General features: G+C 40.0%; 2 protein-coding genes and 1 pseudogene across 2 annotated transcripts; 2 read left to right on the forward strand and 1 right to left on the reverse strand.

Annotated features, from left to right (window-relative positions):
* Positions 1 to 1,205: 1,205 nt before the first annotated feature.
* On the forward strand, positions 1,206 to 3,759 carry LOC105044076 (thaumatin-like protein 1b). Its single transcript, XM_010921872.4, has 3 exons — positions 1,206 to 1,362; positions 1,471 to 2,176; positions 3,172 to 3,759. Exons 1-3 carry the CDS (start codon positions 1,302 to 1,304, stop codon positions 3,341 to 3,343), a joined length of 939 nt encoding a protein of 312 aa, XP_010920174.1. The 5' UTR covers positions 1,206 to 1,301; the 3' UTR covers positions 3,344 to 3,759.
* A 3,873-nt stretch (positions 3,760 to 7,632) lies between these two features.
* LOC140857239 (uncharacterized) lies at positions 7,633 to 15,100 on the forward strand (annotated as a pseudogene).
* A 5,305-nt stretch (positions 15,101 to 20,405) lies between these two features.
* Positions 20,406 to 22,133, reverse strand: LOC105044075 (trans-resveratrol di-O-methyltransferase). The gene is made up of 2 exons (XM_010921871.4): positions 21,299 to 22,133; positions 20,406 to 20,955 (listed from the first exon to the last, which is right to left on the reverse strand). The coding sequence occupies exons 1-2, from the start codon at positions 22,082 to 22,084 to the stop codon at positions 20,653 to 20,655; spliced, it is 1,089 nt and encodes a 362-aa protein (XP_010920173.1). The 5' UTR covers positions 22,085 to 22,133; the 3' UTR covers positions 20,406 to 20,652.
* Between the last annotated feature and the right edge of the window lie 2,563 nt (positions 22,134 to 24,696).

The following is a 24,696-nucleotide window of genomic DNA, read 5'->3' on the forward strand; positions in this document are numbered from 1 at the left end:
CAGCAAACACTACCACCATAGCCAGTAAGGTGAGTCTCTCAGTGATATGGGTCATGTGCGTATGGTTGTAACTAGCGTTAGACTCCGTCTACTTCTCGTTGGATATATTCCAACTTGAACATGGCAAGTTCAGCATATTAGGACGGAGAGGGAGACATGATAACCAGAAAAACTCCAACCACCGTAAAGAAAAAAATAATATAAAAGAAGCAAAATAATAGTTAAACATTAGTTGTTAGTGGAAGCTTTTCTATGCATGTGTATGCGTATCTAAGGGAGCCGACTCTTCCAAAAGGAAGGTAATTTAAAAAAATAAAATAAAATAAATTTTTTTATCAAAAAAAATAAAATAAAATTAATGATATCAAAATGTGAACTATAGCCCGCATGAGGATAAATTAGCTCCAACATAGAATGTACTACATAGTCATCCATTATATCAATGATCTAGTCTCCGTAATAAGATAACAGTAATATCCAATTCTTTGACTCGCCAGTGCAAAAAAAATAAAAATAAAAAAGAAAAGACTGCAATTTAAGCCTCATTAAGCTGGAGGCTAAAAAAAAAAAAAAAAAAGGGAAAACAGGAGGCAACCGCAACGCTTGTCAGGGTCTGTTCGACTTTGACAAATCCATGGTCGCCAAACGTGCGTAAATCCAAAACGGCTGCGGCACGTGATTTCGGACCATCATGTCCCAACCGGCGGCCATTTGACGCTCGTGGTCTCTTAACATCTGATATCATCCAAACCAAGCCCTTTTGCGGCAACAAATTTACAAATCGGGACACTATGCATTAACTAAAATCATAAAATATTAAAATATTATGCCCCCTTAGACCTGCAAACCGTCCGGCAACCCCACTTTGACCACGTCCCCGAAGGTTGCCCACGAATCTGTTCAACCAACGACCCAGCCGTTAGAATTCCAAAACTCTCCTTGTCCTCACAAATCTAAGAGCTTTTAAAGATTTTTATGTTGTTATTGCATCCCAAGAGTCGTTTTTTTTTTTGTGGTCTCACTTGGCCCTTCAAGCCTTAAAGTCCCCTACCTGCTCCGTGTTGCTGCAGTCCAAAAATAGATACATAGATGCGTTTGCTGAATTACGTCAAAAGCTTTTAATATCTACTCACCTCGGTCCCACTTTTGCAGACTCCTGAGAGATACAGCTCCCCATCTCTCATGATAAATAGCAGATGCAGCACTCACCTCCCCTCAAAATCCACAGAGCTCCATAGCCTTCTGCTGCATTCCTCAGAAGGAAAAAACCCAGTCCAACGAACCCACCAAGATCCTCTAAAATGGCCAGAATCCCAATTCTTCCGGTCCTAATCCATTCTTTTCTTCTCTTCTTCGTTTCAGGTAATGAGCGTCCTTGAATTCCCTCCCCTGTTCTACCCTGTTTTCCTCTGTTTTCCTGTGCTTGAGGGATTTATGGTTTATAAAGGGGTCTTATCCTTTATGTTTCAGGGGGTCTATCTGCGACGTTCACGCTGACGAACAACTGTCAGTACACGGTGTGGCCGGGGTTGCTATCGGGAGCAGGCACGGCGGAGCTGGAGACAACGGGGTTCGCGCTGCAGAACGGGGAGTCGCGGAGCCTGACAGCGCCGGCCAAATGGTCCGGCCGTATCTGGGGCCGCACCCTCTGCTCCACCGACTCCACAACCGGCAAGTTCACCTGCGTCACCGCCGACTGCGGGTCCGGCACCGTTGAGTGCTCTGGCACTGGCGCCACTCCACCAGCGACTTTGGCCGAGTTCACCCTGGACGGCAGCGGGGGAAAGGACTTCTACGACGTCAGCCTTGTCGACGGCTACAACCTCCCGATGTTGGTGGCGCCGCAAGGAGCGAGCCCCGGCAGCAACTGCAGCTCGACGGGGTGTCTGGTGGACCTCAACGGTGTTTGCCCGTCGGACCTGAAAGTGGTGGCGGAGAGCGCCGACGGAGGGAGCGAGAGCGTGGCTTGCAAGAGCGCCTGCGACGCCTTTGGCTCGCCGCAATACTGCTGCAGCGGCGCCTACGACACCCCCAACACTTGCAAGCCTTCGTCCTACTCCCAGTTCTTCAAGAACGCCTGCCCCCGCGCTTACAGCTACGCATACGACGACGCCACCTCTACCTTCACCTGCTATAACGCCAACTACCTCATCACCTTCTGTCCTAGCACCGGCAGGTACGTTAATTTTGCCTCCGTCGTGTGACAGTCAAATTAAAGCTCCTCTCTTCTTTGCTAAATTTTTAAGTCTATCACCTATATTATATGCACAGCCAACGAAAAAAAAATACGACATCTCATCACAATATTTTTTAGGTAAAGATGCTAATATGTCATTGGCTTTGTTTACAATACATATGGTAGCCTAAGCCCATCCAAAAATTTCTTAAGAGTGTGGCCAAGTGGGTTGAATTCGGTGCAGATCCGTACAGTGATCTAAACAAGGTATGGTATGAGAATTCGAGTGTGAGGTTGATTTAGATTGCTCTCTTTGCGTTATTGGTTGGCAAGGCAAGCGTGATAGAAACGGGCGCGGCAAGGAAAGCTTTCCCTTCTATCCGTGTACCACGATGCGTGCACTGGCACGCACCGGCGATATCCCTCGTGGGTGTTTACGTCAAACTTGATAGACGGCGGGACCACCGGACGTAATACCGGCGAGATGATTTGATGTCTCCCATGGCGTGTACCCGACAAGCTTCGCTAAGCTGTATCTTATTCGCCAGTTAGCCTTCTCTGCTGACATGGCGGCTTAAGATTAGTTTATTTAATGGGCCATGCTAAAACGACATGAAACGTCAGCCCAACTGGTTCCTTAAAAAATCTTATCTCTCCGCCTTAGAGAATGGAGAGTTGGTCCGGCGGACGGTGGAGCATCCAGCACAGCGTCTGTCGGTTTGGGCTTGTGTGCGCGTCTGATCCACCATACTTTACTAAGGTCCATGGTCGGCCGTCCCCTTCCACACAGCTGCCTCCCTTCCACCCCTTGTCTGGATTTGCAATGATAACGAGTTCCACCTCCACATTACCTGCTCGCCTAATAAGGTAGTTCCAAGTGCACCAGTCTGAACGGCCCATAAACCCACCTCTCCCACTACTCAAAATATAGCTGGAAACCTGAATTCTTTATACAATATCTTATCCTAATTATTTATTTTCTGATGTGTTAACAGCGAGAAATCGGCGGGCGAGAATCCGGCGGCGGCGGCGGGGCTGCCCTTGATCAACAACACGATGGTTTTCCTCGGCGGGGACCAAGCCAGCAGTGGCCACGCGCGCGCGGTGCGTCTCCCCACGACCCTCGCCGTCCTCGCGGCGTCGTGGCTGCTATCGCGTCACCTGTGATGTTCCGAGAATCCAACGGCCCCACGCGCCCGTGCGTGCGGTCCATGTGCTCGCACGACGGGGGAGTTCGGCCCGCCCCCGCCGCGCGCGTCTCATCATCCATGTGATCGACATGGGCCACGAGGAACGAAAAGGAGTTCCGTTCGGATTCCATTCTTTTCCCCTCCTCCTATATTTACGAAACATTTTACATTATTTTTAATTTTTAGATGCTTGTGTGGGTGGTGGCTAATTTGCTATTGATTTTATTGTTCATTGTACGGTGAGAGGGATTATTTTATTTGCTGTACTCACACCACGCGTGGGGCTGTCACGTCGCTCTCCGGGATGTGAAATTGGGGGGCGGAGAAGAAACCATGAACGAATATTGTAATTTTATTCAGAAATGGACAATATATCAGCAATACTTTTTCATACATGTATATTGTCTGGTTACTTGTTAGGTTGCTTTCGTGAGAGTAGACCGTGAACACGCAAGGTTGTGGTTCTATCGCTTGTAAGTTGCGCTGCGTATATGTGAATTAATATAATAACAATCGATACGGTTTTGTAATGGTTTATTTGGTCCAAGGGTTAGTGACCCATGACATGAGCGTATAGTTAATTCTGATGAAACTATATTTGGTCGTGACTTGTATGGGTGATTAACTTCATAGGAGTTTAAAAATGGTGAAAGTGGTCACAATTAAAGAACTTTGGCAATATCCGGCGACGAAATTCAATTGGCCAGTGGAAAGGTTGAGTGCGAAAGGATAGCACGTATGCATGAGGGCCCCCATTCCTCAAGTTGGTGAAGTGATCTTGAAAGAGCTTAGTTTCTTTTTGTATTTTTTTGATGACGAAAGGGTTAAGTTTATTTATAATTATTACCTTTTGCACTTTAGTTTTATTGCAGAGGATTTATTACATTTTCGTTGTTTATAAAGATGCATCACCTGCTTTTCTCTGCTTCTGTCTTGATTTGATTCAGTTGAAGAATCTTACATAGTTTTCTTGCGTTTTAGTATCTATTGTTCATGAGTCTATTTAGATGCTCTCTCATTTGTATCCCTCCTTGCTGTACCACCCTTCTCCAATACATCCTCTTGATACGAGATTGTTTGTGGTCTGTAGTCTTTCTCATCTTGTAACTTGTCATTGATATTGTACCTTATTACTCACTACAGTAATACCCTTCTTCAACCATCCCCCCTCCCTCAAAATAAAATAAAATAAAATAAAATAAAAATAATATATATACTACTATTTTTGAGTTTAGAAGGTGTCCAACGAGGGTTACCCTTAAAAGAACCCTGATCCTTACCAGTGAGTTGATTGACGTGACCTCTAAGCTCGAAGAGACTTGGGACTCCCACCCAGCTCACACAGCGATCGGACGGGTGTTTATTGTTTCGGAGCCCCTATCTCCAAGATTCTTGAAGGTCAACTTTGATGGGAGCGTCAGAGTACATGAGGCGGTGTGGAATTTGTTATTCGGAGTGCTAACTCTAGCCTACTGGCGGCTGGGGGTCAGTTCCTTATTGATCCTTCAATGGCTAAGGCGGAGCTTCGGGCAGTTTGGGCAGGGGTTGTTTATGCTCGGAGGGTGCTGGGAGTTGATTACATAGCTGTTGAGGGTGGATCAGCTATGATTGTGTCCTGGATTCGTGGGTCCTTATAGGAAAAGGCCCATCACCCCTTTCTGCAAGATACCTCCGTCCTCTTTGCCGGGTGCACTACTTTTACAGTCATATATATCTACAGAGAGGCAAATTCTGTGATGAATTGGATGGCAGCCTATGTCGCTGAGCATTCCGGAGATCTTCTATGAACTTCTTTGAGATCTTCCTCAAGAAAATTCAGGGATATTTATCTTTCTGATTTTTTTGGATGTATTTATACAAGATTTATTTGAATGATCCATCTTACAAAAAAAAAAAAAAAAAAAAAAGCATCACCTCCTTAATGGTCCTATGTGCCAAGATATGCTTTGATCGGAATACAAATGGGTTGGATTGACTAATGATCCGATCAAGCTCGATTCATATGATCCAATCCAAATTGTTTTAAAGGAGCTGTGGAGCTGAGTCGGATTCTAAAATTAGGTCTATTTTATTTTTTGGATTGGATCTAGGTTACTGAATTTTGATCTAATCCGATCTGTAGAAACTTTTGGATCGATTTGAATCATAAAATAAAAAATGATCCACTCTGATTCGATTCGATCTGAATCCAGTATGAAATCTGAACACGCACCCAAACCGAAGATATTATTCTCAAATTTAGATGGGCAAGTTTTATCCTGTCATGAGAACAGCTTGAACCACACCAATCGGTACCAAACTATTCTATCAAGGAAGCTGTTCGTACAGGTTATCCTATTTGCTCTGATTGCTGTACCCCGTGATCAAGGAAGATGCATGGCTGCAATTGACAGCCATCAAGTTTAGAGGGACTTTTGTGTTATATTAATGTTTTTATATTTTCTTCAATGTTGCTCAGTTCTTTTCACCAACCTGTGAAAAACTTGTTGAATGCCTACATATAGATAGATGGTTTTATGCTTTTGATGTATAGTCTGATGGTGCTTGATGTGAAACCCATCCTTTCGATATTATACACAGACAGATACGAAACTTTGGATTGGCAATGAACGTGTATGTTTTTGGGTGTCTTACTGTTTTTATTTGCTATGAACTTCGCAGAGCCAAAAACACTCCTTTAAAAGTTTGCACCATTTTCTCAGTATACTTGAACCGATTCTCTCCTCCCCCACCCCCCCCTCTCTCTTTTCTCGATGATATACTTGCATCGGTTCTCCTTCGCCCTGAATTGTTCCATGTTGGATTGTGGGAGCCTGTCATATGGGTAATGAATGGAATTGATATGCTGTTGAGAAAAATGGAGGCTGAAGAAATGCAGAGTAACCATGTCACTGTAAAAGCTCAAATAGTAAAAATTCAATATAAGCAGAACGGGCAATTTTGAGTCACAGCAGGGAGTGGAAGCTAGCAACCCTCCAATGCAATGACCAACCTGCCCTCCATTATCTCAGAGACTACTAGAATTCATTGTGGTTGGATAGTACTAGAGAGAGCTGGAGATGGCGGTTTCTCTCCTCCCTTCTACCTCCCCTCTCCACCATCCCCTGCAGTTCGTCTCTTCTCCTTCTCCACCCTTTTTCTTTTGTCTCGTCCTTCTTGTTGGTCTTCTTTGTCTTCCTCTTTAGCCATTTTAGCAGTGGATGTTGTCTTAAGATTATCTTAATCTAAATATCGTACTAAAATCCTCATAAAAAAAATAATCGAGACTCATATCGAGCTAAAAAGAATCACTGCTATTAAGACAACTTTATATTGATCTAAATCTGGCTCGGATCCAAATTGAATTCATATTTTATGGATTGAAGCCGGTTTATAAAAGGATCCGATCTGACCTAAATGACTCATTAGGTCAAGAAATTTGATTATGAACTTGATCCGATCTAATCTGATATATTATTGAACTAGATTTAAATCCAATATTTAGATCCGATCAAAGAACTGGACTAGATCAGGATCACTATTTGGTCTGACCTGCCCCATTTGCACCCTTATGCTTGGGTATTCTTTCCATCTAGACAAGTTGTGTTCGCTTATTTAGAAATAATAATAATAATAATAATAATAATAATAATAATAATAATAATAATGTGGGTTGAGTGGTGCGGACACCAGAACCATCAAAAATCGGCAACATGATTTAAGTTCGATTTGGATTGAAGAAGCCTCATTAAATTGATTCTACTTCAGTTATTTATTTTCAGTCAATAAATTTTAATGCATTTGGCTTTGGATCCATAGGGTCATACTTGGATTTGTCCACGTCACCTTTGGAGCCACCACTCTCCACATGCCAAGAGAAGAAATATGCATGCCAGCATATGCCGTGCTCATGCCAAGTTGTGTCAAGCATCAAGCACCCACATGGAGTTCCATTTCTTCCTTAGAATTTCTTAAGAGTTCTTGGCTACTTATTTTGTTGAAGGCTGATTTCTTTCCTATGGTAGATTATAATGCTTTACTTTTTTGTGGAGGGTTGATTTCTTCCTTGTAAAGATAAGAGATTCCTAAACAAACAGGACCCTTAGAGTCCTATATAAATCCTTGTATCTTTCATGAAAAAAATAATGAATGATTTTACAAACTCCACAAATACTTGTGTCAATCGCTCCGAGAGGGAGAGGGTGTGAGATCTAAAATCGCCCCACAAGGGGAGGGTGTGAGGCCCACTTTCTATCCTATTTCTTCTACTTAAGATTCAGTGTTCCTGCGACTCTGATCGACTCCTCCATCTACCCACGCAAGCCTATTCCGTCAAGAGAAGATCTGTCTCCTCCAGAATTTTCATCTGTCGTGCTGAGAGAAGGAGTGATTTCTTATTCTACAGATCATATGCTGTCAAGGACCTTCGTTCCTTAACAGTTGATCTTTGATTTTTTTTTTAATCCGATGTTGGTAAAGACCTAGTTCTTTATCGATGGATCTGTTTGGTTAAAAGATTAAGAGTCATAATCAGAGTAGTTTCTTAACTACCACGATCCGGATTCTTATCATCTTCTTGGATTTTCTCACGGATTTAATATTTTATTTTCTCTCGTTCCATTCTTATTTCTTTTTTTTGCATCTACTCGTAAGCATGTTTAATTTCTGCTATCTGTTTATGAAATTTTCTATTACTAATTGTTTACTGATCTCTCGAATGGCATTCGTCTGTATCATTTAGATTGATCTCGCTTTAGTCTCGTATCAATCAATCACGCCTCCTGAGCAGAGTATAGGCAACTATACTGTCTGTCCTGGGAATAATGAGCCCCTGGCTGGACGTGATTTGTTGTTGATGAACAGAAAAGAGCTTGATTATTAGGATTGATTTTCTTTTTAGGATTGTCCCGCATCAATTTGGTATCAGAGCAGGTTGATTAGGGCTTTAGTTTAAATTCAGCAATTTAAATTTTCGCAAGTTAAATTTTCGCACTCTAAATTTCGTACTTTACTTTCAAGCATTTTAATTTTTATTGCACCTTATTTCTGCATCTTAGAGTTGCATGACCACTAGATCAGGTACCTAGTACCAACATCCTACTTTCCCACCCAACACCAATATGGATCCCAATATAGCAGCCATCATTAATGCTCTGACTGAAAAGTTTGATGACATGAAAAATTTTATGAAAGCCATGGATGAGAGAATAGTGGTATTAGAAGAAGCTAGGCAGAAACAACCTGAACCTGAGTCTCCCCGACTACCTATAGGACAAAGAGGTAGGAATCTAGAACTTGATCGACCTATAGGGGCACGCCCGCACCATAACCAGTTCGATCAAAATGAGCATATTCTTAGGAATGTGAAAGTCGAAGCTCCAAGTTTTGATGGTTGTCTAGATCCGAGAGAGTACCTAGATTGAGAATCAGATATGGACCACTATTTTGGATGGTACGAAATGTCTGAAGCAAGGAGAGTTAGATTTGCTTGGATGAAATTGGTAAGGCAAGCCCGACTTTATTGGGAAAGTGTTGAGCGTCTTCTCAATCAAAGAAGACAAGATCCGATAGAAACCTGGGATGAGATGAAAGAAAAACTCAGAGAGAAGTACCTCCCCACCTCTTACCAACAAAGACTTTTAGATCAATGGCAGAGGCTTACTCAAGGAAATAGATCAATCACCGAGTATATCACGAGATTTGATGAATACCTCATGAGATGTGGAGTAGCCGAAGATAGAGTTGTTACCTTATCTAGATTTAGAGCTGGATTACGAGAGGATATTCAGCGTGAGCTCTTTCTGCGAGAGGTAACCACGTTGGAACAAGCTTATCAACTTGCCTTAGATTTTGAAAGATTTTCTAGATATTCGACTCCCCATCGTCCTGAACCCAACCGAGTAATCCCTTCTGGATCGAGACCTAATATTAATCAAACTCCTAGTAACGGACCTCCACTTACAAATCCTATTGGGAGAAAAGAAGATAAAGGAAAAGGAGCTATAGGAGAGTTATCAAAAGGAAGTAGTTCTCGATCTCATTGCTTCAAGTGCCATGGTTACGGTCACTTTGCTGCACAATGCCCCAACCGATCATTATGCGTAGAAGAATTAGAAGGAGAAACTCTAGAAAATATTAAGGAGGAAGTTTATGAAGCTGATCCAAATTTAACCGAGCAATTTGAGAGTACTGAGGACATCCTAGGTTATGCCATACCTGAGTCAGACCTTAGGCTTGGAGTCGTTAGGTATGTTCTAGCCCAAACTAAGAAAAGTGAAGACTGGCGTAGGACCTCTATTTTCCATACCTTCATAAAATTTGGCGATAAAATTTGTAAGGTAATCATTGATAGTGGTAGCTGTATCAACGCCATCTCCACCGACATGGTTAAGCGATTAGGATTAACTCCTGTAGATCATCCCAGTCCATACCGTGTGTCTTGGATTGATTCCTCCTCTATTCCCATCAAATTTAGATGCCGTATGCCCATCCAGCTTCATTCCTATCAGGATCATGTGTGGTGCGATGTCTTACCCATGGAAGTCGGAAGTATCATATTAGGTCGGCCTTGGCTATTCGACAATGATGTTATGATTTATGGCCGTACCAACTCTTGTAGCTTTACTCATCAGAGTAAGAAGATCACGATTAATCCTTCCCCACCTGAGGCTACTAATAGAAAGATAGGTGAGGGACCAAAAGAAAATCTTAAGAAGAAAAGCCTCAATCTGATAGGTGCTAAAGAATTAGAGACGATCATGAGTGAAGGATCACCAGTTTGGATGCTTGTTGCTAGAGAAGTTCGTGAGGATTCTAAGGTGGATTATCCTAAGGAAGTAGCTAGCCTTCTTACTGAGTTTCATGATGTCTTTCCTGAGGATCTTCCAGATTACTTACCGCCTATGAGAAATATTCAACATGCCATTGATTTAGTTCCTGGGTCTACCCTACCCAACTTGCTCCACTATAGGTTGAATCCTAATGAGCATACCGAGCTATAAAGATAAGTTGGAGAGCTGATAAAAAAAGGATTTGTGAGGGAGAGTTTGAGTCCTTTTGAAGTAGTTCATGGATATCAACCTAGAAAACCAATAGACCTCATCCCACTACCCATGCATGCTAGGATTTTCGAATCTACAGAGTCATTTGCACAGCATGTCAAGAGTCTGTATAAAGAGATCAGTAAAAAAATTAGTATGAGTAATAAAGTTTATAAACAGAATGTAGATTCTCATCGACGTGTTCAAGAGTTTGCAGAGGGAGACTATGTGATGGTTCGATTGAGGCCTGAACGGTTTCTCCTCGGAACCGTGAAGAAGTTACATGCTCGAGGAGCAGGTCCATTTAAGATCATAAAGAAAATCGGATCAAATGCATATATTGTAGACCTACCTTCTGATTTTGGAATTAGCTCTACTTTTAACATTACAGCTCTTGTCGCATATAAAAAAAACCAACTCGGATACCTAGTGAGCCATTTGAGCCTGAACCAACCTTTGAGAGCGAACCTATCCCTGAGTGTCCACCAGCCAAAATGTCAGCAAAACACGATCAGATTGAGAAAATTTTGGATGAGCAGATCCTTTCCACCCGGAGTCGAGGCTATCAGCGGTATCTGGTAAGATGGCGAGGTCGACCGGAGTCTGAAGATACCTGGATTACTCGAGAAGAGCTGCAATACATTGATCCCGATCTACTTGAGCGTCACCAGAGCGGAATCGACCCACACTCGACAGGATCGAGTTTTTCCCACCACGGGAGAATTGGTGCGGACACCAGAGCCATCAAAAATCGACAACATGATTTAAGTTCGATTTGGATTGAAGAAGCCTCATTAAATTGATTCTACTTCCGTTATTTATTTTCAGTCAATAAATTTTAATGCATTTGGCTTTGGATCCATAGGGCCATACTTGGATTTGTCCACGTCACCTTTGGAGCCACCACTCTCCACATGCCAAGAGAAGAAATATGCATGCCAGCATATGCCGTGCTCATGCCAAGTTGTGTCAAGCATCAAGCACCCACATGGAGTTCCATTTCTTCCTTAGAATTCCTTAAGAGTTCTTGGCTACTTACTTATTTTGTTGAAGGCTGATTTCTTTCCTATGGTAGATTATAATGCTTTACTTTTTTGTGGAGGGTTGATTTCTTTCTTGTAAAGATAAGAGATTCCTAAACAAACAGGACCCTTAGAGTCCTATATAAATCCTTGTATCTTTCATGAAAAAAATAATGAATGATTTTACAAACTCCACAAATACTTGTGTCAATCGCTCCGAGAGGGAGAGGGTGTGAGACCCAAAATCGCCCCACAAGGGGAGGGTGTGAGGCCCACTTTCTATCCTATTTCTTCTACTTAAGATTCAGTGTTCCTGCGACTCTGATCGACTCCTCCATCTACCCACGCAAGTCTATTCCGTCAAGAGAAGATCTGTCTCCTCCAGAATTTTCATCTGTCGTGCTGAGAGAAGGAGTGATTTCTTATTCTACAGATCATATGCTGTCAAGGACCTTCGTTCCTTAACAGTTGATCTTTGATTTTTTTTTAATCCGATGTTGGTAAAGACCTAGTTCTTTATCGATGGATCTGTTTGGTTAAAAGATTAAGAGCCCTAATCAGAGTAGTTTCTTAACTACCACGATCCGGATTCTTATCATCTTCTTGGATTTTCTCACAGGTTTAATGTTTTATTTTCTCTCGTTCCATTCTTATTTCTTTTTTTTGCATCTACTCGTGAGCATGTTTAATTTCTGCTATCTGTTTATGAAATTTTCTATTACTAATTGTTTACTGATCTCTCGAATGGCATTCGTCTGTATCATTCAGATTGATCTCGCTTTAGTCTCGTATCAATCAATCACGCCTCCTGAGCAGAGTATAGACAACTATACTGTCTGTCCTGGAAATAATGAGTCCCTGGCTGGACGTGATTTGTTGTTGATGAACAGAAGAGAGCTTGATTATTAGGATTGATTTTCTTTTTAGGATTGTCCCGCATCATTGAGGATGCTATCTAAGCTATTGTGTGATGCATGGTACATTTTTTAAGATGTGTATTAACTATTTTAATAGCGCGAACTTAAAGTTAATGCATCTTTGAAATAGTAGCATCCTCTTGCCAAAAATAATAATAACATCCTCACAACTTGTGGAAAACCTTATAATTTCACTAGCCGATGAAATTAACTTCTGTCCTATTCCTCAACATGGTTGTCGGTAAATATTACTCTCAGTAAAATTTCAACCATAACTAGAAAAATTAGTTTTTGTGGAAAAAAATGTTAGTTGACATGAAAAAACCTTTTTTACAAACGAAAAAATCAAATATTCAAAATTATTATATACACATTCAAATTTCCAAGATAGAATTTGGGGGATTTTTAAAAAATAGGACTAAAATTGAAGGTAAAAGAAGATAACTTCTTTATTCCCTTAGCATACATCATAAAGTTACATAGCTTTAATTTTGTGATTAACATTTTTAGTGTTCTTAAAAGTGTAATAATTTTTAGAATAATAAATGCTAATTCTAGCAAATTTTAAGCAAAGTTAAGCTTTTCAAAAGGGGCTTGAACTAGATAAACAAAGATTTTGTTAATACATTATCCAACATAAATAATTATGTTAAATTAAACTTCAAACAACTATATATTGATCTCGTAAAAATATATAATTCCTATCACTTATGATCTTTAAAATCATATACACGGTAAACTTTCTAGAAAGGGAATACTTGTTGACCCAAATTGATCGAGAATTATGACCTTCGAAAGCTAGTTTCTTCTACCCCCCCCCCAAAAAAGAAAAAAGCTAGTTTCAATATTAACAATTGGCTATCGGTCAGTATCTTAAAACAACTAGCATCCCCGAACAATCTTTTATATGGCAATTGAGAACCAAAACAACGACTTAGAATGAAGGTTAAAACTAAAAAATAAATCCAAAAACTCACAAGATAAAACTCCACATCAAAATGGCCAAACGAAAGTTGCTGTTTCCTAACGAAAAGCAGAATGCGGCAAGCGCATCCATTATCCATACGTGATCTATTAGTCTTGCTCCTCGTGTTCCAATATATTCTTTCGTGCTAGCGTTTCGTAAACTGGAAATAATAGTGGAGTTCTATCATCAACTGAAAGAGGAACCTCTTCAGACATTGTTCGATTGGCATTGATGAATCTTGATTGATTTGACACATCATATTTCTAGACATTGGTTTAGCTTTCTACATGTCTTCCTCGAGCCCAACCATTTGTCTAGCTGCCAGCCAACAGCACATAGTGCAACTGCTAAATAATTCTATTCACATTCTAGATATATTTCTTAACCATAATAATTAGTTATAGTTGGTGAGGCATTGATTACAACATAATAATGACATCCCCCTCTGTTTGCAAACCGGAGAGCTGCGGATGGGAGTATGGAGTGAGTTCATTTGGCTTGGATGTTTCAGATAATTTAATTATTTTTAAAAGTTATTTATATAAAAAATAATTATCAGAGAAGATAAATTTTATTATATTTAATTGGTAGAAAAATAACTTTAAAAAATAATACAAAAAAAATTACTATATTTGGTGGAATTTTATTTAAGTATATTTTTAATTTCTAGCAATATTCTTGAATAAACAGTTTAGAAAATGAAATATATGTGTATATATATTATCTAGTCCATTTGACCATTTATGGTTTACTTATATAAAGGCTGTTAATATATTTACATGAGTTAATAAATATTTTTAGAATAATTATATATATTAAAAATATATTTTTTTGTTATAATTTTTTTTAATATTTATATTTTTATTAAAAAATATATTTAAACACAACCATATTGTTAATTATTAATTTAGAAAAGAATAAATCAACTTGTGGGTTTCAATGAAAAAATGAAGTATTTTCATCAAATAATGATAATTTTAAATTAATTACCCCCACTCGGTAATCTTGTGCGAAAAAAATATCACTTTTATTTCATATTTATTTTATCTTTTCTTTCGATAAAATAGATATAAAATTTATTATTTAGTTTATCATCTTTTTTATCTTTTTCTTATGCTAAATATCGTAATCTGTATCATTTATTTTTATTGCTTTCAAATAATCCGATCATAAAATGAAACTATAGGATTGGGATGTGCCGCGCACCATGTCATCGATAGAACAAAGGTGTCATCATTTAAATATGCTGAGGTCGACCGGTCAACAGAAATGAGGTGGTGCTAGGTCAGCACCGGATGGGACATGGGACCTGGGACCTGGCCGGACCCACTTTATCCAAGCCTTTTCTTAGCGTGCTGCCTACCCTGCTTCTTGAATCAAGGTCAAGCCGTTCACACGCATCACCGCCCCACTTCCAAATTTATTGTAATCAAGTGTCAACTCGTGCGACAAACGCCAGCCTAACTCCATGGGTCTCCTAAAAACAAGTTCCACACCCTCCTTGGGTCCCAGCTCTTTTGCCCGTTTGGAGACGGAACACGGGACCTGCTCCCCCTGGAGAGGGACTTGGCATCCCCCTGTTCCTACTTCTCATTCTATTCCACCTTCCAAGGCCCACCAATTCTAAATACATTAATGTAGATAAGGACTGTGTTTGGACTCAATGTCTGCAGTCAAGGCCTGATAGTGAAGAACGTTGCAAAAGTTGAATCAGCCTTCTCTTCATGGCAATATTCATGTCCAGAGATTAGTCCGCTAAGGTTTCGCAATCCATCTCAAGAGCAGACCCTGCATTTGCTGCTTGATTAATTCTTCTAACCTTAGTGGCCACCAACCAAATCATCCAATCCTTTTGCTAGTTTGAATTGCGTATGCTGACCGTCTTTTCGCGACGTATTGTCCTGAGATTCTGAATAAATCTTTCTTGTGCTCATGTACACCGGGAAAAGAAAACAAATGGTGGAATCCATATTTGTTGGAAGGTGCATATATTTCAATGATCTGGTGATTAGTCAAGTACTAAGGTGGATATTTGTAGTATTATAGACCACGTGATGGTGGTTCGATATCGAATCGATGTCTTCTTCTGGAGAAACTAGGGTTCAGTTAGACTTAGTGGCATTGAGTCATTGGCTGCGTGGAGATCCTGTAGAGGGCTTGGTCTAAACCTGAGGGTTGGTCGGCCACTCGTGGTGAGTACGAGTGGGAGCAGTCCAAGTGGAGGCGATTAAAGAAATTTTCAGAAACACGTGCATTTGGAAGGAGAGAGCGAGGAAAAGGGAGGCAACAAAGTGTGACTTGTCACGAAGTTTGTTCTGGTAATAAAAATTAAAATTGATTACTGTAGTTAAATTGTACTACTTGCACAAGTGTACTCTCGTTGAATAACTCGTAGTGGATGGGAAACCAACCGAACTTTGGCCTGTCGATTGACACGTTCATCTTTGCCGATGCTTGCGTTGGAGAAACATCCTGATTTGGGCTTGAGAAACATCCTTTTTGTTCTCATGTATCTTTTGCTCATGGATCTTGTTGCGACACACAGGAGGAATAATGAAACAAAAAGAAGAAAAAAAAGAAACATACCATGTTTATCTCGTTTGGTCTGTTGATGGATACAATTGCGACCAACATTATCCACTTCTGAAAAAAAAAAAAAAAAAAAAAAGCTCCTTTTTGCCTCCGCAGAGCTTATAAACTTGAGACACTCAATAAATTTGAATAGCTAGCATTTGAAAAAAAATTTAACATGCAAGTACAAGAAAAGATCAAAACTTACAGATCTTGTGAGGATCTGTATGATATATATGTAGTCTTACATCGGTTGTTTATCGGAGAGATCATGGATACTTATACAATATTAAGGAATCCAAATAATATTTTTTGATTAGTTTTTTGATATATGGTCTTAGGTTGCAATGAATGATAACTGAAATGGCCTAGCCTATAGCCTATGAGACTAGATAATACTGCAATATCGATCCATTAGAACTGATCACAGGCTAATTATGGTATTTGTAATCGAATTTGAATAAATTTAGATTCTTAGTTTGGTGAGAATGCTATGACTTAATTGGAGGAAGTACGTAAAAATTCATGTAGGTGCGTATTTAGTCATACTCAACTATTTATTAAAAAGATCTTAGATATTTAAATAGAATAAAAAAATTTAAATGATATATTTTTATTAGTTTTTCAGATAAGATTTTAAATTCTGACAGGCTACCTATGTCATGCCTTCCCTCTCAGAGTAATTGAGGGGGATCGGAATATTGATTGTCAAAGTAATTGAGTGGAATCAGAAAAATGGAACACTCACTTCTTGGGTCTCTCAAATTTCTCAATCATTGAATCTTTTGCACGTGAAAAGATCCTAACAACGAGTTACCTACTTCGGCATCAAGATAGGTTTTCAGTATTTTTCAGAGTTTCAGGAAAAAAAGGGCTATCTGGATGCTCATTAACTCATAATCAGCTGATATCAGACTCAACCCTGCTGTATTAAATTGCAATCCTCCAACAGAACGATACCAGGAGAGACGTAAAGAGAATGAAATGCCTAACTCCTATATTTAATATCAAGCACAAAAAAAATCAAAAAAGAAAAAAAGAATATACAAGGAAGGTTAAGCTTGTGATCTACACATGCAAATGCGTCATAGTGATTCTCCAAAATTTAACCCTCAAATACTCGCGGGAATAACTATTACGACTCCGATGCAGAATTATCATTCAAAGTCTCAGGTGTTCCCAATTGGCCAAAATAAAGAGCCCATGGGACTTATTATCAAAATCAGGAAAAATTCAATAACTTCAACGTATACTCGTCTTCTTAATTCATTGCATGTTTAATTTCCACCCTGGCCGCAGCTTTCAATAATATCAGAGGTGGAAATACTAACAAAATAAAAGTAGCATTCAGCAAGTAATAATAATATCCATTTAATGGTCTCCCAAAATGTGGTCCAGATTAATTAGCACATTAAAGGACATTGCTTTAAATGGGCTTGGTTTTGGGCTACAAATAAGATTAATCTTAACTTCAAGTTCTTTTTCCTCAAGATACATGGTGGGAACGCCACCATCCTGGCTCAAGAGCAGAACCTCTCAGTAGGAATACGCACTGAGACGAGTGATGTGAACCACCACTCCAAAGCCTGATCGGCAATAAACATGCAACCACCATTGTAAGAAGAGATGGTATCCGTTTACTTATCTCTGTATCAATCTTTGAAGTATCAAAGGAAAATAGTATACTAATCTGCACCCCAAGGACTTGATTCCCATATACATTTTTGAGGGCCTTTTCATCAAGGCTGTGCCGAAAGGTGAGATGTAGGATTGAACCAAGGACCCACCCCGTGAAGGCTAGGTACGAATCCTGCATGTGGCTCATTATATTTGTGCTGCAGACAGGAGGAATCTCCATAGCTTCATTATCATGCGAATTTTATTGCTCCGTTCGGCTAATGACGGATAAAGCAAGTTCTATGAAATGTATCCAGAGTCAATACTAAAGTAACAAAGACCTTCAAGGAACTTGGTACCAGACAGAAAGCAACACTAGCACCACCCACTTTATATCTAGATTGCCACTTAGTTTGTCATTTTGGCAATGAGGTCACCACCTTTTCCCTCTCCACCCAATTTCCATTAATCTACTCCAACGTCAATGCATGCTTTTCTTGCATTGGCAAAGCCTACTTGGCAGTCTCTATTGTCTACGTAAGCTATGAGATATGGCTTGTAGTCTGTTTCCCTTTGAGCTATCATCTTGTGCATGGCCAGAAAGCAAAGAGATAAGCAACGGATAAAAGAGCATACGGAGGAGAGAGAGTCAATTTGCTCTTTAGATTCTCCCCGAGAGGTCTAGCGAAGTGGGCGGTGAGGCTTTTATGTGAGATGTAATGTAGTGGGCAGTGACACGAAGCCTTTTATAAAGGAAAGCTAGCTAAAGGAAATGACTGCGGATGGAGAGGGAAAGGAACAACGTGATTCCTTGACCCTTATCCATTGGGACTTTAGATGGCATCCATCAATGGAGGTCTATCCGAACTCCTGATTTGGAGGTGAAGAGTTTTTCGGCTTAATTTTTTTTTCCTCCCACCTAGAAAGCTCATGGCTTTGGCAAAAGAACTCTTAGCCTAGTGTACAGAGTTATACGCGTATCCTTCACATGTGAGAAGCTTCTGAAGAACTTTTGGGGCATTCTTTCTCGAATATCCTAATCCTCACACTACATAAAGGCAGCTATATTTTGCAACTCTGAAATTCTTACAATAATTTTAATAAGATTTCTCGGATTTAAACCATTCTCATCACCAAAAAGAGATTTAAACCATACGAAATTTCTGCGAAGAAGAGATTTAATGTTACTAGACTTTAAGAAGGATTGGTCCAAGTAGGAAAATCTTATTAAGTTGCAATTATCATGGTTCAGCTGTTTGTTGGTCATAACAATACTTTAATTTACCTAGATTAAGAATATAACATACCATAAAATCGTAAATAATTTAATGAAGAAGGCAAATTATTCTATATTTAATAGTTTTGGTAATACTCACATCTATTTGGAAAACAAAAATTTGAAACTTATTTTGCTTAAGAACATTGTATGCCAAATGATTTATCAAAATTTTCTAATATTAATTAGTGTCTAATCCAAGCTGAAATCGTTCCGGAATTTATCTTATGTTTAAAATTTTTAAGTAGCAGCCACAAGCATTTTCATAAGCACGACAATTAGCTAGACCAAGAAACTCTATCTCGAAGTGCTTCCACTTTATTCTTGGAAAAAATAATCCCTAATGGTGTCCGCGGGTTTGACGTTTATAACGTGAATGAAACACTTTTGGTCTTTATTCATCGCAGGGATAAATCTGCGAAAGAAAATAAAGCGATCATTTTTGCAAAATCTGTCATGTAAACTGAGTTCTGACTTGAATATCCGCTGCTTCGTCGCATGTTAAAAACTGGCTTTGGAACGCTGGATCAACTTTTTACTTGGAAAACTTTTATTGATCAACATAGATTATGATGGGCCATCCATGCAATCCATGTACATATCTGGATGGCCCAATCTCAAAGTGTCTCATATTAGAAACTGGGCTTCGAATGTTGGATCCACTTTTTACCCGAAAAACACAAATTCTGATGCTATACATACGTTAAGCTACATACATTGTGACTGACAAATTCTGATGCTATATATATATTAAGCTATATACGTCATGATTGCCCCAGTTCGGCAACATGGCTTGCTGTAACCTCTTCTGGAGCCATCCATGGTAATCCATGAACATAGCAGCAACATTTGCTCCAGCGACAGCCCAATCTTAAACTGGCCTAGACCACTTCACATTATAAATATGTATTAATATTTAACATTTATTGGCTAAGTGCCAAAGGTTTGTCTTACGTCCGGGAAGCTCCCTTTTTATCTCCTCTCATGCAGACGGCTGCCTTTTTTTTTTGGGTAAGAACAACATTAAGAGGCCCCGTTTCTCCGTGGTCCTTTTCGTCTTCTCTCGAGATCTTCAACGGCTCAATTCTTTGTACCCAAAAAAAAAAAAAAAAAAAAAGAAAGCAGCTCAATTCTTCAATAAAGGTATTCCTATGGTAACTTTTTCCCCATTTTTATGCATGACAATAAAATCCCATGTAAATTGAGCCTATAATTAATAGGTGAGCTTAGCTGATAAACACCATTTTCTGTTGTCTTTAGCAGTAGTGAGCGAAGGGAAAGGAGTACACCATAGCACTCCAAGAATAGTATATGGGAGTAAGAATTCCACTTCGGATTTGGTGATTAGGCCATTAGTTAATTAGGTCTCAGCAAGATTAGTAGTCAGCTTATGAATTTCTCTCTTACGATTCTCTAGGGTTCTAAGAAAAGCTTGGTGGAGATTAACAGAATAAAGATGTCTGACGTCAATGGCTTTTTTCTTAATATGGACCTCTATAAGTTTTCAGTGATGGAATGCACCTGATTGATTATAGCTTGTCATTTCATAGTTAAGATATTTTCTTTTTCTTCCCATTGCATATGATGAGACCATATTAACATCTGCCAGAAGGATTCTAGCTCCGTAATGCACAGCAAACTCGCTACAGAGGCAATCAAGAAATACCTTCCATTATGTCTGCTCTGAGAAAGCCAATCAACTTAATATGACAGATAGATTGCAAACTAAACAAAGACGAACACAAACATCACTGTAATTCTATGAAAAGCCACCAATGAGAACACCATAAGACTTCTAATAGGTTACAAAATGAAGATCTTAGATTAAACTAGAAGAGAGCAGCAAATTGATCAATTCATGGCCACCATTAGATGACTTCCCTTATCTATACACTAGTCAATGATAAACCTCGATAATCGATCGTAAGCCTAATGCTGGAGTGATTTTGTAGTCGGTAAAACCTGCATCAATGAAAATTTTTTTCCATTCACATTTATTCCTTTGCTTTCCTGTGGTTTGGACCATCATGTGCATATCAAAGAGCAGCTGTGTTTCGGCCAACTCAGGAAATCCAATATCCAAGTCGACTACCATTTCAATAATAATCACCTTCCCTCCCTTTTCTTTAGATGGAACAGCCTCCTTACATCTTTTCAGTATCTTCACGCATTCCTCGTCACTCCAATCATGCAGCACCCACTATAAAAAAAATGACCATAAGAAGTAAGACATAAGAAGTAAGACTATAAAATTTATCACTCCAAACGTGATAAATTGAGGGGATTCACGTTTGCAAGCAGATCATATCAAAATTCAGATCTTTAATAAAAATATCTGCTTTTAATAAATTGTTTTAGATTTTTCTTTTATAACAGATGATATATGTGGCTACTATATCAAAGTAATGGTCCTTTAATCCTCGATCTGAATCTTCAATGAACTACTGTATTTATATAATTTAGTTTATAACAAATACTGTGGCATGAAACAGAGCTACTATATGTACATCAAGTCACCACAAAGTACTAGAGCAGGAGCATACCTTGAGCAGCACCGCATCAGCAGGAGGAACATACTGAAACATGTCTCCCGCGACAAGCTGGACCGTCTCGCCCGCTTCCGAGCTCGCTACCACCTGAGGGAGGTCAAGTACGGTGCACTTCACGTGTGGATAGGCATCGGCGATGGCACGTGCCATCGTGCCCGTCCCTCCACCAACATCCACCAGCGAGCTCAGGCCCCGGAAGATCTCGCCGCACTCCTCCACAACCACTTTGGCCACGAACCGAGCGTCGCTTGCCATTCCCTCGTTCAGCAAACTGTTGAAGGCCGGGCTTTGGCTGGTGGCCTCCCAAACACCCTTCCCATGTGCCGCCTCAAAGGGAGTGGCCGGCAGCATATCTTGCTTGAGCCAACTACTGAGGTGATACCATGGGTGTAGGAACATTTGGTCCAGCATTACGAGAGCGAAGGACGAGACGTTCACATCTTTCTGATTGACAAGGAGAGCAGACATGGTGGTGGGGATGTACAGCTCTTCGTCGTGGTCGTGACTGTTTCCATCTCGCTCCCGAGCGAAGAATCCCGAGAACACCAAGAGGCGCATGAGGCGGCGCAGGTCGTTGTTTCTGGTGGGGGGTATGGATAGTTTGGTTGCTAGTTCAAGGAGGGAGATTGGCTTGCCATGGGCGTGGATGATGTCAGCTATGCCGAGCTCCACGGCACACTTGAGGGACATGGAGTTTATGAAGCTAAATATGTGGTTCCATGCATGGGCTTGAGCTTTCAGGAGCTCCAAAGATTGACATTCTCCATCCAAGGATTCCATCACACTTGCACTCTTTTTCCAGGCCCTGAGTCTCTTATGGATTGCTAATTGCTATTTTGATGCTACCATAAATAGGTCTTTAGAGACCTTTCCAATTTTAGCAGCACTTCTTACACGTTAGATCATTAAAAAAAGAAAGAATATGGAAACGAGAAAATCACCCATTGGATTATCTATATCATCTTTGACTATAATTGGTGATGGACCATGCTGTCGGGTACTCCCGTTTTCCACGCGACTGCGATTTTATTTTATATCCAAGGATACCATCAAACTTGGACTCTTTTTCCAGGCTCTGATCTCCTGTGATTGCTGATTGCTATTTTGGCACTTCTATGAGTAGTCTCTGGAGGGGCAGCATTCCAATTTTAGCAGCATTTCTCACACGTTAGATCATTAAAAAACGAAGAATTTCGAAACGTGAAAATCACCCATTTGATTATCCATATCATCTTTGAATATAACTGGTGATGGGCCATGTTGTCCCGTATTCCCGTTTTCCACGCGACTGCGATTTTATTTTACAGCCAAGGATTCCATCACGCTTGGACTCTTTTTCCAGGCCCTAAGTCTCTTATCTCTTATGGATTGCTTTGATACTACAATAAATAGGTCTTTGGAGGGCAGCTTTCTAGCAGCACTTATTACACGTCAGATCATTAAAAAATAAAAAATATAAAAATATGAAAAATCACCCATTTGATTATATATATATTTTGATACAAACGGAAGCTCATACTATTCTGAAACGATAGTAGTCCATCAAATCAAGATACAAAATATTTCATAGATCGGACAGACAAGAATCTCTTTATCTTCAGATCCAGTCTCCGAAATGCTTTGCGACAAATGATGCAATTCAGCCTACTGCATTATTTGCCTCTCGATATACACATCGGATTGACACTGCAGCAGAGCGATAAAGTATAGTCCAGATATATCGAAGGAGAAGATATGCCTCTAGCTGCTTTGAATTGCCTCGGATCTGGTCAATGATAGTAGCAAAATTAACTTCAATAAAGATTTTTTTTGTCCGTAATTTTTATCCGACGTAGATGATATCCGTTCAAGCGGCATGCAGTTCAGATTTTAAGATTGAAAGCTCAACAAGATAAAAATCTCTCACAACCAACAGCCTAATATCAGGACTTTGGATAAATAAAATCGGCACCACTCTTATTATTTCTAATGCTGTCGTCAAAGTCCGTTTTGACAAAATCCGAAGGAGAAGGCACGCAAGAAATGAAGATAGACCTCGTTGAAATATCTTTTAAGTGCATTTATGGAAGCAACTCATGGAGCTACCACTTCGTGTTCCATGCTTGCTTAGGGAAGGCCAATAGTTTTATTTAATATGTCTCTTAGTTTCTTGTTTGTCTTCTGATGTATTCCACGTCATAGTTATTATGTCTTTTAGTTTTCTGAGTTGTAATTAATGCATGGGTTGGAAAAGTTTTCCTTCCATGACTATATATAGCTGCCATGTAAACCTTTCGTCGAGTACTAGTAAGAATCTGAGTCAAGTTTTTATTATCTTCTTCCACCATATACTTCGGTTGTTCTTCTATATTGGTTGGCGATCTTGGGCTAGTGGTGTTTCTACCGCTGCGTTTGGAAAGGGATTGCGACTCGATAGCGGTCGTCCCTTTTTAACTCACATGGTATCAGAGCTTCACTAAGGTGATGAAGGTGCTCTTCAAGACGTCCTTGGTGTAGAAGACAATCGGTTCTCTTATCTGGCAATGGAGTCCGTTGGTTGCGTTGGTGGACTTGACGTCGAACTTCTCACTCACTCCAACTACAAGATTTGGAGGACTTGCATGGAGTCCTATCTTGTTGGTGAAGACCTATGGGAAGTTGTTGATGGCAATCAAAGGATGGCTCCGAAGAATGCCGATGCTCTAAGAACTTGGAAGCAAGCAAATGCGAAGGCTGAGTTTGTGTTAAAGAGGTCTATCTCTCATGATCTCTTTGAACACATCATTGGGTGCAACTCGGCTTCGGAGATCTGGTCCACTCTTGATGCTTTGCTCAATGAGAAGAATATGGCTCGGCTTCAGTTTTTGGAGAATGAGTTGGCTATCTCAATTCAAGGCGAGCTCTCCATTTCTCAATATTTCTTGAAAATTAAAAACTTATGTTCGGAGCTTTCTATGCTTGCTCCTGACGAGGCGATTTCGGAGACACGCATGAGGCGCTTTATCATCTGTGCTCTTCGGAAGGAGTATGTTCCTTTCGTTACATCTATTCAAGGGTGGTATATACAACCATCCTTGGTTGACTTTGAAAGCCTTCTTGCTTCCCAAGAATCTCTTGCTCGACAAATGGCAGAAACCTCTATTTCTAAAAGTGAAGGAGAGGCACTTTTCTCTGGCAAAAAGAAGAGCCAAGACAAGAAGGAGGTTAACAAGAAGGGGGAGTTTTCCTCCAATGGTGATGGCAAGAAGAAGATTCAATGTAGCTATAGATGTGGCAAGTTTGGCCACATTAAGAAGAATTGTCGTGTCAAGCTCAAAGGAGGTAACACCGCCAATAAGGAGAGTTACTCTAATGGAGCTGAAGAAGATTGGAGCAAGTGTTTTGTAGCAGACACCACAACGATGGGGGCTATG

Source organism: Elaeis guineensis, chromosome 4 (genome assembly GCF_000442705.2).
Source record: "Elaeis guineensis isolate ETL-2024a chromosome 4, EG11, whole genome shotgun sequence".
NCBI lineage: Eukaryota > Viridiplantae > Streptophyta > Magnoliopsida > Arecales > Arecaceae > Elaeis > Elaeis guineensis.